The sequence below is a fragment of the Nanorana parkeri genome, unplaced genomic scaffold (assembly GCF_000935625.1).
Source record: "Nanorana parkeri isolate BGI_ZX_2015 unplaced genomic scaffold, ASM93562v1 scaffold73, whole genome shotgun sequence".
NCBI classification, from domain to species: Eukaryota; Metazoa; Chordata; class Amphibia; order Anura; family Dicroglossidae; genus Nanorana; species Nanorana parkeri.
The window spans coordinates 649,087-665,452 of NW_017306341.1; the positions used below are offsets into that span (position 1 = coordinate 649,087).

The 16,366-nt window shown below is 41.2% G+C and overlaps 1 protein-coding gene across 1 annotated transcript in view; it reads left to right on the forward strand.

The window, feature by feature from the left end:
• Positions 1-16,366, forward strand: part of JMJD1C (jumonji domain containing 1C) — a 299,423-nt gene that overhangs the window by 281,757 nt on the left and 1,300 nt on the right. Inside the window, exons 20-26 of the mRNA XM_018576657.1 lie at positions 7,446-7,614; positions 7,706-7,796; positions 9,968-10,098; positions 11,158-11,280; positions 11,399-11,538; positions 12,254-12,430; positions 14,220-14,351. Of these exons, the coding sequence (XP_018432159.1) occupies positions 7,446-7,614; positions 7,706-7,796; positions 9,968-10,098; positions 11,158-11,280; positions 11,399-11,538; positions 12,254-12,430; positions 14,220-14,351 (963 nt within the window). The remainder of the gene's footprint in view (positions 1-7,445; positions 7,615-7,705; positions 7,797-9,967; positions 10,099-11,157; positions 11,281-11,398; positions 11,539-12,253; positions 12,431-14,219; positions 14,352-16,366) is intronic.

Genomic DNA, 16,366 nt, shown 5'->3' on the forward strand with positions numbered 1-16,366 from the left:
AAGCCAGCCACAGCAGCCAACAGGGGTGTAGAGAAGCAGGAAAAGGTTAGTATATTCACACTTTCACACTTTTTTTTATTTAATTTGTAGGGCTGCAACCAACTAATCGATAATGAGAATAGAGAATAGTCAATAACTATTCTCATCATCGATGAGTTGATTGGATCCCATAGCTCTCTCCTCCATGCTCGGAGGAGGGCACAGCAAGCAGTGGGTGGGTGCAATAGCCAGCTTGCTATTGGATATTGCAGCTGAAATGGCCAATAGTAGGCTGGCTATTGCAGCAGTCCACTGCCTGCTGTATTTACATTCAGCTGCCATCTCTGGAATCTTTTCACTGGCAACTGTCATTCCCTGGCTGAAGCTTTTCAAGCGCCATGTGCTTACAATACAGTTAATAGAAAAAAATTATAAAAGGTGGGAAATTTTTTTTTTTCGGTTTAGGACTGACAAATGCACCTCCCACCCACAGTGTGATTGCCTGCATTGCAAAATATTGTGCATGCAATTTTATTATGAAGGAAACAATATGTTTGTAAAACTGCATTTGTGTATTATATTTTAAATTAAGGATGGCATTTATTTTATTTTTGTATCTGATTAATCAAAAAAATGATCTGCCAACTAATTGTTATGAAAATGATCATTACTTACAGCCCTATAAATGTGACTTGTTCGATGAACATGACCCTGTGGTGACATGGTCACTTTAAGGGGTGTCAGCGTAACCACTCTGCAGCTAACATTTTCAGAAGGTGGTCAGCAATGGCAGCCCCCTTGTGTCTCTTTGGAAAGGTTTGTTTTAAGAATCTTGTTGGTTGTTTAAGGGTTAAATGAGGTTGCTTCCTGCTACACCCAGGAAGGAATATCTCGTTGGGAATAGAGTTGATAGAGCAAAGACAATTATGTAGGAGGCTGGAAATTCTCAGTCCTATGTTGGTCCTATAGAGGTTTTTTCTTGTTAACATGTAGTCCTCTAGAAAAGCAAAAATGTGCAATTCAGAGATTCCAATCTTTGCAAGATATGACTGCTTGTTAGTTATGAAATGATTGGGCAAGTGTGGGAAGACGTGATATTTTATAGGCACTCATCCAACCTAGATATAGGAAGGAAAGTGGTTTTCAAGTCGTCTGTTAATTGTCTCATATATTGGAATGTATTTTGCTTACCATAAAGTTCATACATAAATAGAGAATAGTTATATAGCCATTTGAAATTGAAATTCTTTTTAAATAAGTCTTTCTAGAAGTTCAGGAGGTTCTAAATGGAAATGCTTGACTTTAACCCTGATGTTTCTGAGAGTTTACCCAAAAGAATCCAAGTGTTGGGAGAGGAGCTTAAGAATGTTCGGCTAACAGATTTCCTTTCTTTTGCATTTATTATGCCATACCCAATTCGGTTTAGTTTAATGGTTTTGTCTAATGAACACCTATAAGCGTCTCCTTTGCCAGGAATACAGATCGGTGACGGTGGTATCCCTTTTATGTGGATTGTCAAATTCAAGTCCCCTTTTTAGAATTCGCCATGTTGGAGAACTATAAGGGCTTGTTCACACCAAATGCAGACCCGATCTGCATGAGTTTCTGCATACGCAGTGCAGTATGTTATGCCGTGTTTTTTGATGCGTTCAAGGCCGTTTTTGGTTAAAAAAAAATAGTTTGTTTTTTTTAGTTTAAAATGGGCTTTCAAGTGCGTTCTAGGGCATTTGCATGTGTTCCAGAGCAGGTAAAATAGGACTTGCTGCAGTTTGTTTTACATGCTCTGGAACTGAACGCTGCGGTGTGAACTAGAGCCCAAAATACCGTTGGAATACTTTGGATGCAGTTTTGCTCCGGTCTGTAACTGCTCTGCTCCTGGAACAGCTTGGTCTGAACAAGCCCTAAAAGATTTTATAATGTTTATAAATGGGGGTCGAAAAATCAGGCTTAGGTTGTGGTATTAGGATTTCCATGACTTTGAAGTTGATATATAGATCCAGGGATAGTAGTGACCCTGATCCAACTTCTTTATCCCAACTTGATTGGCTAAAATTCTATCAATTAACTTCCCATTTACACAGGAGCCTGATGGTTTCGGATAAAATATTTTAAGAGCAGAAAGACAATTTCATAACCACCTGAATCAGTGTTGTCATCTAGGCAGCAATAGGTGTAGATTTAGGTCTGATTTCAGATGAGTCATGTACTGAAGTCTATCATCATTAAACCGATGATTCAGTAAACGGAGGTGATGATTATTCCTTCTCATGAACTTGTCTGCACATTAAAAGAGAATTTTGACAAACCCAAAGCTGGTATGCTAGAGCTCAGAAAATAAGACATTTGCCACAAATACTCAACCTATTTGAAAATGCAACTAATTCCTCAAAAATTGCATAGTTAACTCTTGTTTCTTCAAGTTTGTAGTGTCCGGGGAGGAGGCTTATGAGAGGATAATGGCTATCTGTGTGAGTTGAGCAGTCTCTCTGCAGCGGTCCGACGTGCCTCCTGCTGAATCAGAACTAGCACTAGGCAAATGGGAAAACTCACACTCCCTCCGGATTGCCTAGCTCTGACTGACGCAAGGAGCTTGTTGGACAGTTACGCATAGATGGCAGTAGTCCTCTTGCAGCCTCCTGCCCAGCCATGGACTTTGCAAAAGGTGTTTCAGAGTATTTACCAGCAATAAAAAAGTAAGCCTCGCAAAATGTATCTGTAAAAAATAAGTCAAGGCAACTGGACTTGCTGTATTTTTCTTGAAGACGTTTCACTGATCATCCAACCAGCTTTCTTAATTCAGAATGTCTTGACCTCTTCAAGAAAAATACAGCTGCCTTGACTTATTTTTTACAGATATACCATGACCTGGATGAATGAGAACCTTCACAGACACCTTGCAAAATTTGTTTTAACCCCTTCGTGACTGACGACGTACAGTGTACGTCGCCAGCATCGGGGCTGTTTAAACAGACTCCCGGTGACTTTTGCCGCCGGGACTCTGTTTAAACTTGTAGAGCCGACTGTCGGCTTTACAACAGAAGCGATCCTGGTGACTCACCTGTCGCCAGATAGTGCTCTAGGGTTTAACCATTTAATTTTTGAGGATGTTACAGTTAGACTTCGGTGAGTATAGGCCGCCAATGATCTGTACATAATGTACAAGTATGGCCAGCATATGTGCAGATTATGGCAGACTTACCTGCTAGTCTGCTCTTCTCCAGCATTGTGACGCCTGTGCTCGTCGAATGGCTGCTGCCATCTTCTTCTGGGTCTGGAGCCTTTCCGTCTTTTGCATTGGCCAGCAAAAGATGACCTATCTCCCTAACATGAAAGTTTCCTTGTCCTGGCCCACAGCTCTTACTCCCAAAACACATTTAGGGGAATTTCTCAAACCTGGAGCAGACCAAATGTGGAGCAGTTGCCCATGGCAACCAATCAGCATCTCTCTTCAGTTTGTCCAGTTAAGATTTGAAAATGAAAGGGAGAAGCTGATTGGTTGCCATGCACAGCTGCTCCAGATTATGTTTGCTCCGGTTCTGATAAATTCCTCTCATTCTATTTTCTGCCTGAAAACTATACCTGCTTACGATATAAAAAAAACATAGTTCTGCTTTAATGTTGTGGCTATGAGTCAGGTGTGCTGTTTTTTGCCACTCCCATATGTCAGCTGCCATTGTTTTGTTTCAAAAAATGTGTCCCTATTGCAATTATGGTTTTAATAGTTTGTTACCCAAACCCAATTGCTGGACTCCATCCAGGGTCCCAACCTAGAGACTAAATGCTTTTTAGTGTGAGAGAGTAACTTGGGAACAGTCAGAAAATGTGTATTTATTTATTTTTTGAGTGTTTTGGATGCACTTTCCTAACGCCACTAACTTTCTCCACCAGTTGTGCAAGTTTTGCAGTTGATCTCACATAGGCAATGGTTAAGTAAGGCCTGGTTCACACCTGGGCGTTTTACAGCGCGCTCCTATGCGCTGTAAAACGCACAAACAGTGAAATCCCATTATTTGTTATGGGCATGGTTCACACCTGGGTGTTTTACAGCGCGTAGGAACGTGCTGAAAAACACCCTACGCCAAAAGAAGTACAGGAGCTTCTTTGGGGCATATTTTCCTCGCGTATCCATTAGGATACAGCTGGATAGCTCTCGTAAACGCGCGTTTCTTTAACCACAAATCGCGGTAAAAACTTGTGGCAAACGCGCATATTCCGTATGTCCAGCTGTGAACTCAGCCTAAGAGGTATCACAACAGTGCATTTTATGAACGGTTGGTGGGACTTGACATGTCTAAGAAACCCAGCCTTTTGTAGCATTATACGGTATAAACATAATAGGTTTAGACCTATTTTAAGTTCTACATCCCTTGTATTTTAAGTTCTTTCTTCCCCATCACGGAATGCAAGACTTGCCGTTTGTCACACAAGGGACAGTGAGCGGTGCTAATGAAGAAGATCTGGGAAAGGAATGCATTCATCACAAAACTGGTTCTTATAGCATTACGTGGCTTTAAAAAAAGAGCAACGGCTCTTCTAAATCATCTCTTAAATAAGCTTGACATTTCTAGAAAAGTGCTGCTGAGCGATTTTTGTTCTGAAATTTGCCGAGCTCAGCTTTTCAAAGTAAAAGTACTTTAAATTTGACTACTGTTATCAATTTAGTGGCGTGCTTGTAAGCGGGTGCAGAGCTTCTAAATCATGCAATTTCTTTTGTGTTATGGAAAACTTCTGTTATTTTTTCTAAGAAGTAGGAAAGATAATGCCAGGAGTTCATGGGCCACTGACGAAAGATACAAAATAGAAAGCAGACATATGCTGCTATGTAATTTATATCACCCTAGGTCTGGAACCCATTGCATGCTTCTAAAACATTGCTACAGGTTTTCTGCTCCATGTATTTTAATGACATCCCTTTGTTTAGTGGACTAGTGAGTGGTGTGTATTTTCACTGTTGTTCTTATAGACTATGTACAGCCTTTGTTTCTGTGCAGGGGGCAGAAAAGTACAAGGGAGCCATATGTGAGAAGTTGTCACATTGACTACTTTTCTACATCTATTGTTTATCACCTGGACCTCCGTATAGCAGGATTGTCTTCTGTAATGATGCTTAACTTTAAAGACAACCTGCCAGCATAAAAATCTGGGAGCTATCATTGCTGGATGGTTTAAGAAGGTGCAGGCTCTGGGGTCTGTCATCCTTATTTCTTAAAGTGGTTCCGTCATTAGAGAATGGAGACTGCCATTTATAGCTGAACTAAGGCAGCCACATACAAGAGAATATTATTTCATATGAATAGTGCGATAAGCGGAGCGTTTATGTCATGTAGGCTCTTGTTGTCTGGAGACTAGGGAGTAGGGAAAATTGCACTTTTGGCATAATGCCGAAAGTGCCATTTTCCTGCTGATACATCGGCGCATCCCTGCATTCTCTCCCCCCCGCTGTGCGCTGCTCTGTATCCCAGCGGGGAGGAGAGAAACTGTGATAGCCGGCCTAGCGCTGCGGGAGGTGAGCGCCCATCGTCTCCTCCCACACCGCTCAGCCTCCTATCACAGTCAGGCAGAGCGGTGTGGGGGCGGAGACAGGCCGCGCTGTCACAGGAGGCTGAGCTCTCCTCCCTGCACCACTCGATCAGCCTCCTGTGAAGGCGTGTCAGAGAGGAGAGCCAATGCAAACACTTAGCGATCAGTGATCTCGGAGTGTTTGTACATAACATGAGAACATGGTATGGTTACTATATCCTCAATTATGAATGAATGGGAAGTGATCTGCATCACCTCCTGTTCATTCATAGTTGTAGTTATAGTAAACATATACGTACAGATCGGAGATGCAGACTAATCCATCCTCACTGCCTGGCCTGCCCAGTGCTATGCCATTGTTATCATTGTGCGGCACACCGGACATCTTATGGAGTATCGCACGCATGCTAGAGACTGACACTGTTATAATTCAGGATTTATATGGCACCAACAGTTTGTTCAGCACTTTACAGTATAGGGGAGACAGTACAGTTACAGAGCACATCAATACAGGAGGGTTAGGAGGATCCTTCTCATGGGAGCAGAACATTCAGAAGGTGCTGTGGGTGCCTTGCAATGTTAACAGTATTTAATCTGCATATGTCAGAGGTCTGTATTTTATAGTGTGGAAATGTAATAAAGAAGGTGCCGGCCAAATGATGGATGTTTTAAAACTACACTTTTCCTTAAAGTGGATGTTGGGAGGCCGACATGATCAGGGTGACTGTGCCGGGTATTTGCACATTTCTGTCTCGGTGCACTTGGTTCATCATCACATAATCAGATTGCTGCAGGGAGACGTTTCATGGCATCTGTTTATGTCCTCGCACCTCAATGGTTGCCAAGCAACAGCACAGAAGTGTTTGAATAGATATTAATACTACGATGAGGAAACTGCATGCTAATGACCACAATGAACACAGGATTTAGTGCAAGTCATCACTGTACTTACAAATACATTTTGTAGCTTTATGGTGGCCTCACAGTAAAGGAATCCTTAATTTGTAAGGGTAATAACTTTTTGTGACACAGCTATCCCATCTAAATCTTACTGGGCTGAATCCTCTCACTGAAGATGAGATCAGTTTTTCTGATTGAGGGTGGAGAACAGTGTTTGCAAAAATGTGGCTGTTTTGTGGACTGATTGCCCATGTCATAGCGATGGCTCTTCTCCACATCCCTGTGATGGTGATTGCTCTCCCCCTCCCAGTCTGATGGCGATTTCTCTTCTCCTCCTGCTGCACTGGTGATTGCCCTCCCCTGTGATGGTGATTACATACCCCTATGATGGCGATTGCTATCACAGGGGTATGCAAGGAAGAGCAATTTCTCTCCCCTGCAAGCCCCCGCGATGGCAGTCACACTCCACTGCCATCCCCCCACGATGGGGTGGCTGTAGCCTGCACGCCGCAACACGATGGGGCGGCTATCCCCTGCACACCCGCCCCCCACCTGTGATGAGGTGGTTGTCCCCTGCACACCCCCGCGATGGGATGGCTGTCCCCTGCACGCCTCCCTGTTGGCGATGATTCTTATTGCTTATCTGACAATGGCTTTGAAGAAGCCGTGAAAAAAGAAATCTGTATTTCAATATATATTCACATAATTGGCACAGTCTAATAATTTGATTTTAAATGTACAAAATGTTTTTTTACATTCAATATGCATCGCAAGATTCCATTTATTACCACTGTACAATAGTTGAGCCTGATGCCCTTTATCCTCACTAAAATTCTTTAGGTGGCTCATACCATAGTGGTTAATAGTAAGTGGAAGTGTCACTAAGATGAATACGTTACATTCCCCAGGTTATCTTGTCCTCACTTGATCCTCTTCCATTAGTTCTTTAGTCAGGAAGGTGATTGGGCAATTTTATTTTTGTATAATAAAACAATGCAAAGAAAGTTATAACTTACCATTTAAATCTCTGCTTGTATTTCTTTTAGACTGTGCTGGTTTCTGGGAATCAAAAGAAAATGAATGCCAACTTCTGGAAGTCAGAAGCAATATGCCAGGACTTTGGGGAGCATCAAGGGGATCTTCTGAACTGCAAGGAGGGCATTGTGTCAAGCGGAAATGTCAAGGAGTTCTGGGATGGATTTGAGGATGTATCCAGTACGTGAAAGCATGGTTGCAATAGAAAAAAAAATATTTGCTGTCACATCCGAGGCCCTTTTAACTGTTACTTTGTTTCCCCCAAAAACAGAACGTCAGAAACTGAAAAATGGAGAAACTATCCTACTGAAGATGAAAGACCAGCCTTCCGGAGATGACTTCAAGAACATGATGCCTGAAAGGTAACACAGGCAGATGCTTTGTAGTGGTCGTCATTGTTTAATGTGCCGTATCTATAATTCTATTCCTACACTTTACTAAATTAGGTTTTGACCATTTAAAAAGACCTTACCTTCTCTTATATCATTTGTAGGTAGCTGTGCTGCCTCTGACTAGTTAGAAATGGTAAAATATGACATTAGTCATGCACAGCTTTAACTTTGGGCACATTTAGAGTAGCTTTGTGTGTTAACAAGGTAACACAACTGCCCATCACCTTCTTAGAAGATCCCTATACTACAGAAGTGGATGCAGGGCAACAGATGTAAACAAATGTGCTTGCTATGCACACTGAAGGGAATTAACAAAAGAGAAGGGCGCCCACCCTAGTGTAGATGTTTTTAATGATAAAAGCTGAAGTACAGGATAAAATCATACTCACAAAAGTGAATCAGTGAAAGCATAAAAGGCAAGCATGGACGACATCTGAAAACGGCTGCACAGACACCTGTGTAACAGCACAGGACTGTGCAGCCGTTTTCAGATGTCGTCCAGGCTTGCCTTTTATGCTTTCACTGATTCACTTTTGTGAGTATGATTTTATCCTGTACTTCAGCTTTTATCATTAAAAACATCTACACTAGGGTGGGCGCCCTTCTCTTTTGTTTTCTCCCATAGTGCTGCAGCTTCCCAGGCTGAAGTGGGGCAGCACCCCTAGTTATCCTCGCTTGCACATAATTTTCAATTGTCGGTCAGTCTTTGGCGCTTTGGATTCATTTTACTGTTTGCACTGAAGGGAATTGATCCAAACTGGAGCAGACAAAATCTGGACCAGCTTTTCACAGCAACCAATCAGCTTCCCTCTTTCATTTTTAAATCTTAACTGAACAGAGAAGCTGATTAGTTGCCCTGGGCAACTGCTCAGGATTTTGACTGCTCCAGTTTTGATAAATTCCCCCCACTGTTCTTTATTTAGACTAGCAGTTACAAGCTGAGGCTTGGGTGAACTAGGCCTTCTGATTGTGTCTCATTGCTGAAGGCAGGAGGGCAGCCAGTATGAGCTTTGTCACCTTCAGTGCTCGTGCCACCAGATGCATTTTGCTGATTTTCCTGCATAGGCTAAATGCATAAGTAAATTTAAAAAAATCCAATGAGTTGCATTACCTTCATTGGCTCCCCCTACTCCATTTGGTAAACTAGGATATCTTTGTAAGATTTGGATCTTTTATAGAGCTCAGGACTTTATCTCCACTGACATGCATGTGACAATGCTGGTGAATAAATGGCAATCACCAATGATGTCAGATGCTTCCCTAAAAACGGAAGTACTGGGCATTCTTCTTTGCTTCAGGTGGTCCAACCAAGCTGCACCGCAGGTCTAATTGGCTAAAAAAATACACTAAAGAGACTTCTAACAATTCATTCACACAATTTAACGTTAACTTTGAAGACACCACTCTGGCCTTTCATAGCATCCATAGAGGCCACATAAAGACCTGTAGAAAAGTCCCAGACCACTAAATGTTTCTAATATGTTGGCAGCAGATTTTATTTGAACCATTTTACTGTCTCACTGTAAGCATTTTGATTTGCGCAAATTGCTTACATTTAAGCATACATCAGATTCGTTATACCTCTGGCCAACCATTGCAAAGTTCAATACTTCTCATAAGAAGTTATAACAAGTTGAAATTCCCTATTTTAAGAATGAGATTTATCTGTAATAAATGAAATGATATACAGTGTTTTCATCCTTACATTGTGACTGTGGACTAATACACAGATGTCACAGCACCACCTGTAGGATGATGGGAGTTTCTCGCACAGAATACCTGTTTGTCACAGTTTACAGCCGATTTTCCTGAAAAAGGACGGACAATAAGAAATCTGCCCATACTCCTCTGAATGAAAGGGTTGTGTTGCTTTTACTTATCAGGTCATGTGATGCAGCCCTCAGGATATACCCTGACCATGATTCTGGTTTTGTCATCAAATGTTTCTAGTTAAGACTTGATAGGAACACAGTGTCTTTCTGACATAGGTTATTATGTAATATTGGCTATATATTGCTGAGACTTGTAAGCTGTTATTGTTGATTAGGTGCATGTGAAAAAGATTGAACTTTTAATCTCAATCATAGTGTAATTCCATTATAAAAACTGAAACATCTAACATGCATTTGTGTTGTCCTCAGACACGAAGATTTCTTTCGAATGCTGCCGGTCCCAGAATACCTCAACCCAGAAGGGAAGTTCAACCTGGCGTCTCTCATGCCAGCATTCTTTGTGCGCCCAGACTTGGGCCCCAGGATGTGCAGCGCATATGGTGAGTTCATGCTTAATAACCAAAGCACTGATGTAAATGAATCATTTATATGGCGAAAGAATTTAAGGCCTATGGCAGTGAAATGGGAAATGTGTCACATTTACATTACGCTGTTCTCATGACATATCACAGTTTTTAGTGAGAAGCATTTCAATCTTTACTTTGGGGCTGCCCCCATCTAAAGCTAAAATGCTGAGATTCACAAAGGAAATTAATTTACATTTCTGGGTGGGGGTGCAGCAGTCCTGCACTGATATTCTTGGCCCTACAGTGCATCTCTTTTGTAAATGGATATCAGTGATCATTGACATTGTCTAAGCTGTGTGTTGAGACGCTGATTAGCACTCAATGAGTTGTGCTGCTGTTTATAGTATATGCATTTTTTATTTTTGCATAAATGATATAGAAAACAATAGATTTCTATGTGCCCCGTACACAAACAGCGCTCATGTGATATGCAGTGCTGACAATTCAAGCAGGCTGGATGGCACCAGAGGTCACCGTGTCGTGACCTAAGTGGTACATTCTCAGTGTTAAACACCCCCACACTTACACAGACACACGACCACATGGTAAAACTCTGCATGTTATTGTGAACGACCCCTTATTTAAAAATAAATAAATTGGTTGTTAAGAAAAGAAGAGCTGTTGCCCCTGTCCGGGTTTTCATAATCCGAGCTATTATCTGAGAGTGGTGAAGCAAATAATAAGAGGCCTGTTTGTTATATCACACAAAGTTTTTGGCCAAGTAGTCAGGAGTTGTGCCATAATGAGAGATCCTCACTTAGTGTTTTGAAGCAAGTCGCTCATGTGTGACAGGAGAGGAGCAATCCCAATTCTCTTTCCATTATTCACTGTGTTCCGTTATAAAAATGTGGACTAATGTTCTAATCTGACAATCATGGTAAACATGGCGGAGTCTAAATCCCTATAGAGGGATTCTCCACATCCTTCCTCAAAGCAGAAATAGACCAGCACATGGCAAATTAATAAAACAATAAGCTTTACTTTAACATTGTCTCAAGCATGTTTTTTCCCCTTGTGTATTGCATATTTTAGGAGTCATTGCGACAAAAGAACAGGACACCGGCACAACAAATCTTCACATTGAAGTTTCAGATATGGTGAACATTCTGGTGTATGTCGGTGCAGTAAAAGGCAATGTTTCAGCAACCAAGTCAGGTGTGTTGTCACTTCTATAAATGTAATGTGACATTATACACAATCTGTATTCACATGGGTGACTAGAGCCTGCACTGATGCTTGATTATAAATGAGGCCTTTTCTCTTTGTTTTACAGCTGTGTTAAAGAAGTTTGAGGAAGAGGAGCTGGATGAAAACATAAGGAAGAGATTGAAGGACGCCAGCGAGCTTCCCGGATCCCTTTGGCACATTTACGAGACAAAAGACGCAGATAAAATCAGGGAATTTCTACACAAGGTAAAGCATAACCAATCTTATAGTACTTTTAATAATAATAAAACACGTAACTTATATTCTACAGTAAAAACATGAATGTACTTTCAAAGATGTTTAATGTATTGACTATATCTGGTATTCATGGGTTTTCCAGAAGTTACAAAAAACAAAAACCTGCAGTCTGAGTTCTAATTTTTGATTTAATTGAAAGCATTTGTATAAAGCAAAAAATCGTTTTCTTTCTTAAGCCCCTATTCTCCATAAGGAAAAAAAAATGAATGGCACCCCAATGCATGTACTGAGTGTTGCCACAACGCAATAGTCTAAAATGGGTCCTTAATATTTTTATAAAATTGGTGGTACTGAAATGTCTTCCAATTGCAGGTCAGGGTTAGTCAATGGCCCTTCTGCTTTCCTTGGAAGTGTTGTGTAACTCTGAATAATTTCCACACAGCGTGTAGATCTTACACAATTTAGATGCCTTTTATCTCCATTATAGTGCTTAGGCAGCTAATGTTTTCAGTCACATGTAAAACATTCTATCTGTCTGTATTACCACACAGCAGCCTATTATGTTCAGATTTCCTGGTGCACAATGGAAGCTGGCTGTTGTGAGGCAATACGGACCGTTAGTGTAAAAATACATGGGATGTCATTTTATATTATATGGGATGTCTTTGTATTGCCGATCTGTCACTCCGTACTTTTTGTCTGAGGTATTGTCATTTTTTCACAGGCTGCAAAAGAGCAGTGTCTTGAAATCCTTCCTGATCACGACCCAATACGAGACCAGAATTGGTACCTAAATAAAAAACTCCGCCAAAGTCTCCTGGAGGATTACGGGGTGAAGAGCCACACACTTGTTCAATTCCTCGGTGACGCAGTCATCTTACCTGCGGGAGCCATTTATCAGGTGAAAAGAGGATACAGTTTTACATTTGCATATTACACAACACTTGTGTCGATGGCCATCAACTGCCTGATAGACAGTGGGGGGTAGTACAGCAATTTTGGGACCCTTAAATACACCCTAGCCCTTTGTAAATGGCACACTGTAAATGAAAACAGTAAAAATAATACAAAAGGGCATCTTGACTACCTGCGTACAGACGTATTCTCCAAATGCAGACTTCGGGGAGTACTTCCGCACTCTATACACAAGTATACGCAAATACCAGGGTACAGTATCTATGGGCAGATGTATTCAACACCTAAGCTTTCTGGGCTTAGGAAACATTTTTAGTGTATGCCTGTGTGCAATGAGGCTTTTATCTTTGTGTATGCTTTCATTGTGGACCCCCCTCCCCAGAAATCTAACTATTCTGAGAAATGTTTTTTTTTTGCACTATAAGCCCTTCAAGCAGTCACTGATTAAAAAATCCCCCAATATGTTTATCACGATTAAAGACGAACTCCAAGAAACAAAATGTATTTACCCTGGCAGTGGGGCTACTCCTGGACAGCAAGGGTTAGCTGCTCGTTTGTGTCTAGGGGCTAAAAAAAGAAAAGTTAAGGCCAGACCATTGGAGCCAAGCCGGCTCCCTCTTTCTGTGATCACTGAAGTGTTTCTCCTCCTCCTCTGATGCACAGATGGACTGCTCCTCGGCATCCTCACATCTATGCACAGTGTATAGAGCGTGATGACACCAGGGTCCGTAGCCTGCTGCAGCAGCGGGGGAGAGACGTTCTAGAGACACTAGTCTAAGAACAAGCTAGATACAAATGAGCACTAAACCCCTTGGAGTGCTGGGTTAGCTGCACTGCAAGGGTTAATTCATTTTCTTTAAGATGGTCGAATTTATTTATTGAAGCACAGTGATATTTGTGCAGACAGCGTTTTGCTGAACAATTTAGAGACGAGATTGCTTTGTGATCAATTAATGGGGTAATTATAGGAGGAGCAGCACATCACATTTACTGTATATAAGAGAGTATGGCTTCTTTCATATACTGAATGTGCTATGTAAATGTATAATTACAAACCATACATGGAAAGAAGACAAAATATGAATTCATACTGATAAAAGGAAATATTACGCTGATCAAATTATCATTTGTCTAGGAAAAAGTTATTGCAAATCGGTTCATTCCCCAACCATGTAAACGCAGTGGTACCTTCATAATCTACTCCTCCTTTCCCCACAACATGCAGCTTAAGCTGGCTATAAACAGCAATGTTACTGATATGCCAATCCTGATTTTGTCAAGTCAGCAGCTGAGCCCTCATCTCCATCTCCACCCCACTCCCCCTGGCAGCTGACACATGCACAGAGCAGTGACACATGACTGTCACAGGATGGGCAGAGGTGTCTGATATGTGGGCTGTAATTTAACAGCTTTACTCTTTCCATGCCGTGCAAGAAAGCAGCAAATAACAGGAAGTCTGGAGAGAGATTGGAGCAGAGTATTTATACACCAGTTTTTCGTAAGCTGAAAGAGTCATCATAGTTGGCAGCAATTACTGTAAACATTGGAAAAGGTAAAAGACGCTTTAAAGACTAAATACTTTCCGCTAAATACAGTTTTCTGCATGCATTAAGCATTCTCTGCCACACTCCTTTCACAGCCAAGAAACGGGCGACATCCATGTGTTTGTAAACATTGAACATGCTCTGTGTGCAATGCGGGTGGTGAATTGGAGTACTCATTCATCAGAAGTGGATGGTGGCGCTCACTTACATACTGTATTTTCCTCTCTACAGGTGCAAAATTTTCACAGCTGCGTCCAAGTCACTCAAGACTTTGTGTCCCCAGAACATCTTGTTCACTCATTTCATTTAACGCAAGAGCTTAGGATTTCTAAAGAAGAAATCAATTTTGATGATAAATTACAGGTAAGAAGCGAACGCTGTGTTCCGGTCGTTTGTCGCGAAGTTGGTAAAGGAAGACTGTAATTTTCTAATGATCATTCACAGCCAAATCTGAATACAGAACAGAAAGCAGGTCAGGAGTGCTGCATGAAAGGAAGTCGGGTCAGTTAGTGAATAGGAACAAATAGTACCTGGCCATGTTTATGAATTATAAGCTTTGATTATTGCACAAACAGGCTTTTTTGTTAATGTTTGTGACCAGGTTAAGGGCCCCGTGCCTTTGACATCTTTGAGACGATTGTGAGATCATTCCAAATTCATAGACAGGTGCATTTGCCCTGCTTGGAGCAGATGATGCATTTCCATAGACCTTCTATTCAAGTCCTTGCACATAGGCCCTAAGGCAGGGCCGGCCTTAGGGGTGTGCGAGCAGTGCGGCCGCACAGGGCGCCATGGCAACAAGGGCGCTGTGCGGCCGACACAGCAAAGGTAACCCTACACTTCAGCTTAGGATTACCTGAATATTGCATTGACATCTAGCCAGGTAGATGCCTCATAGCTGTTATTCTATGATTCCCAGAAGATATACCAAGAGTACACTGTGTGACCAGCTTTTACACTGATCAGATGTTTTTCCTGACCGCTTTTGCTAACCCAGTATGTGTAAAGGTTCCATCAAGTTCAATATCACAAAAGGTAATCGGGTAAAGAAAACATCTATACTAGAGATAATGAAAACGGCTGTAACAGTCACAGAGGGATTACAAAATCATATTGTCCCCACAGTTGGAACTCTGCTCTACGGATTCTCATTTCCAATAACATTTAATGAGTTTACAATCATTTCTATCTTTTTATAAAGGGTTATTTTAGTACTCCCTTAAAGTCACTCAAACACAAAGATTACTAAAATGTTGCACTTTGCAATGAAATTCGGTTGCTTCCATCGGAAGCCTCCTGTCCACAAATGATTGCTTTATGAGAGATTTTGCCCAATTCTGACAAGCCTTGGCTTAATTTACCTTGTTATGTATGTGCTGTGGCCAGGCAGTTAACAAGCGCAGAGGGCTGAGAGTTAGTCATTTGGCAGTGATCAATAAACATTGCTTCGTCATAGGAGGCCTATACTCTCAAGGTGCACACTTGCTGCATTAAGATCAAGTACTAATGATATATTTATTCAAAGCTCTCTGGCCAGAATCACTGTGGTCATGAAAGGAGATCATTTGAACAAATTAAACAATATTCTCCTGCCGTGATATTTTCTTACTGATGTAGAGTTTTCCTCCTGCAGCCCATCAAACTTTAAACCTTTCCATACAGAAATAATAGATATCAGTTTTGATGGCTTGCTGTGAGAGCCAAGTCTCAATTCACTAAACTATAAGGATCGTTGTTTTCCAGACAGACTTTTTGTTTTTTAAATAATGAGAGCTTTAATGTCAACCGTATGTACTCTGTGTTCTCCCATTTAAAGAGACCATTTCAATAAAAATCCTCCCATAATATTTATATGTGCATTTAACATACTTTACACATGTTATTTACCTGTAAAAGCCTCCCTGGTGTAGGCTTCCATGTGCATCCAAAAGCCTTGAGACTCCTGATTGGCACTGCCATCTTGTATGTAATGCCAGTAGCCCAAGAACTGTCACTCGAGGGATATTTTATAGTATTCCCTTTTTTTTTTTTTCTTGGCAGTTACCAAAAAAGGAACAAAAACAAAGAGCGCCTCCATCGCATAAAAACGTTTTAATGAGACAGATTTAAAACAGATAAAAACATACTCGCAAAGGTAGAATTTGTACAGGCATGAATAGGTAAACTCTGGAAGAAACAAAAACAAAGAGCGCCTCCATCTCGTAAAAACGTTTTAATGAGACAGATTTAAAACAGATAAAAACATACTCACAAAAGTGGAATTTTTACAGAAAGACCATTTCGGATATTCTCCGTGGTTGGATACAAGTCGCTGGCGCTTTGTTATATACTGTCAGTTACCAAAAAAGGTTACGTAGTGAGGCGAGGGGTCAGTGGAG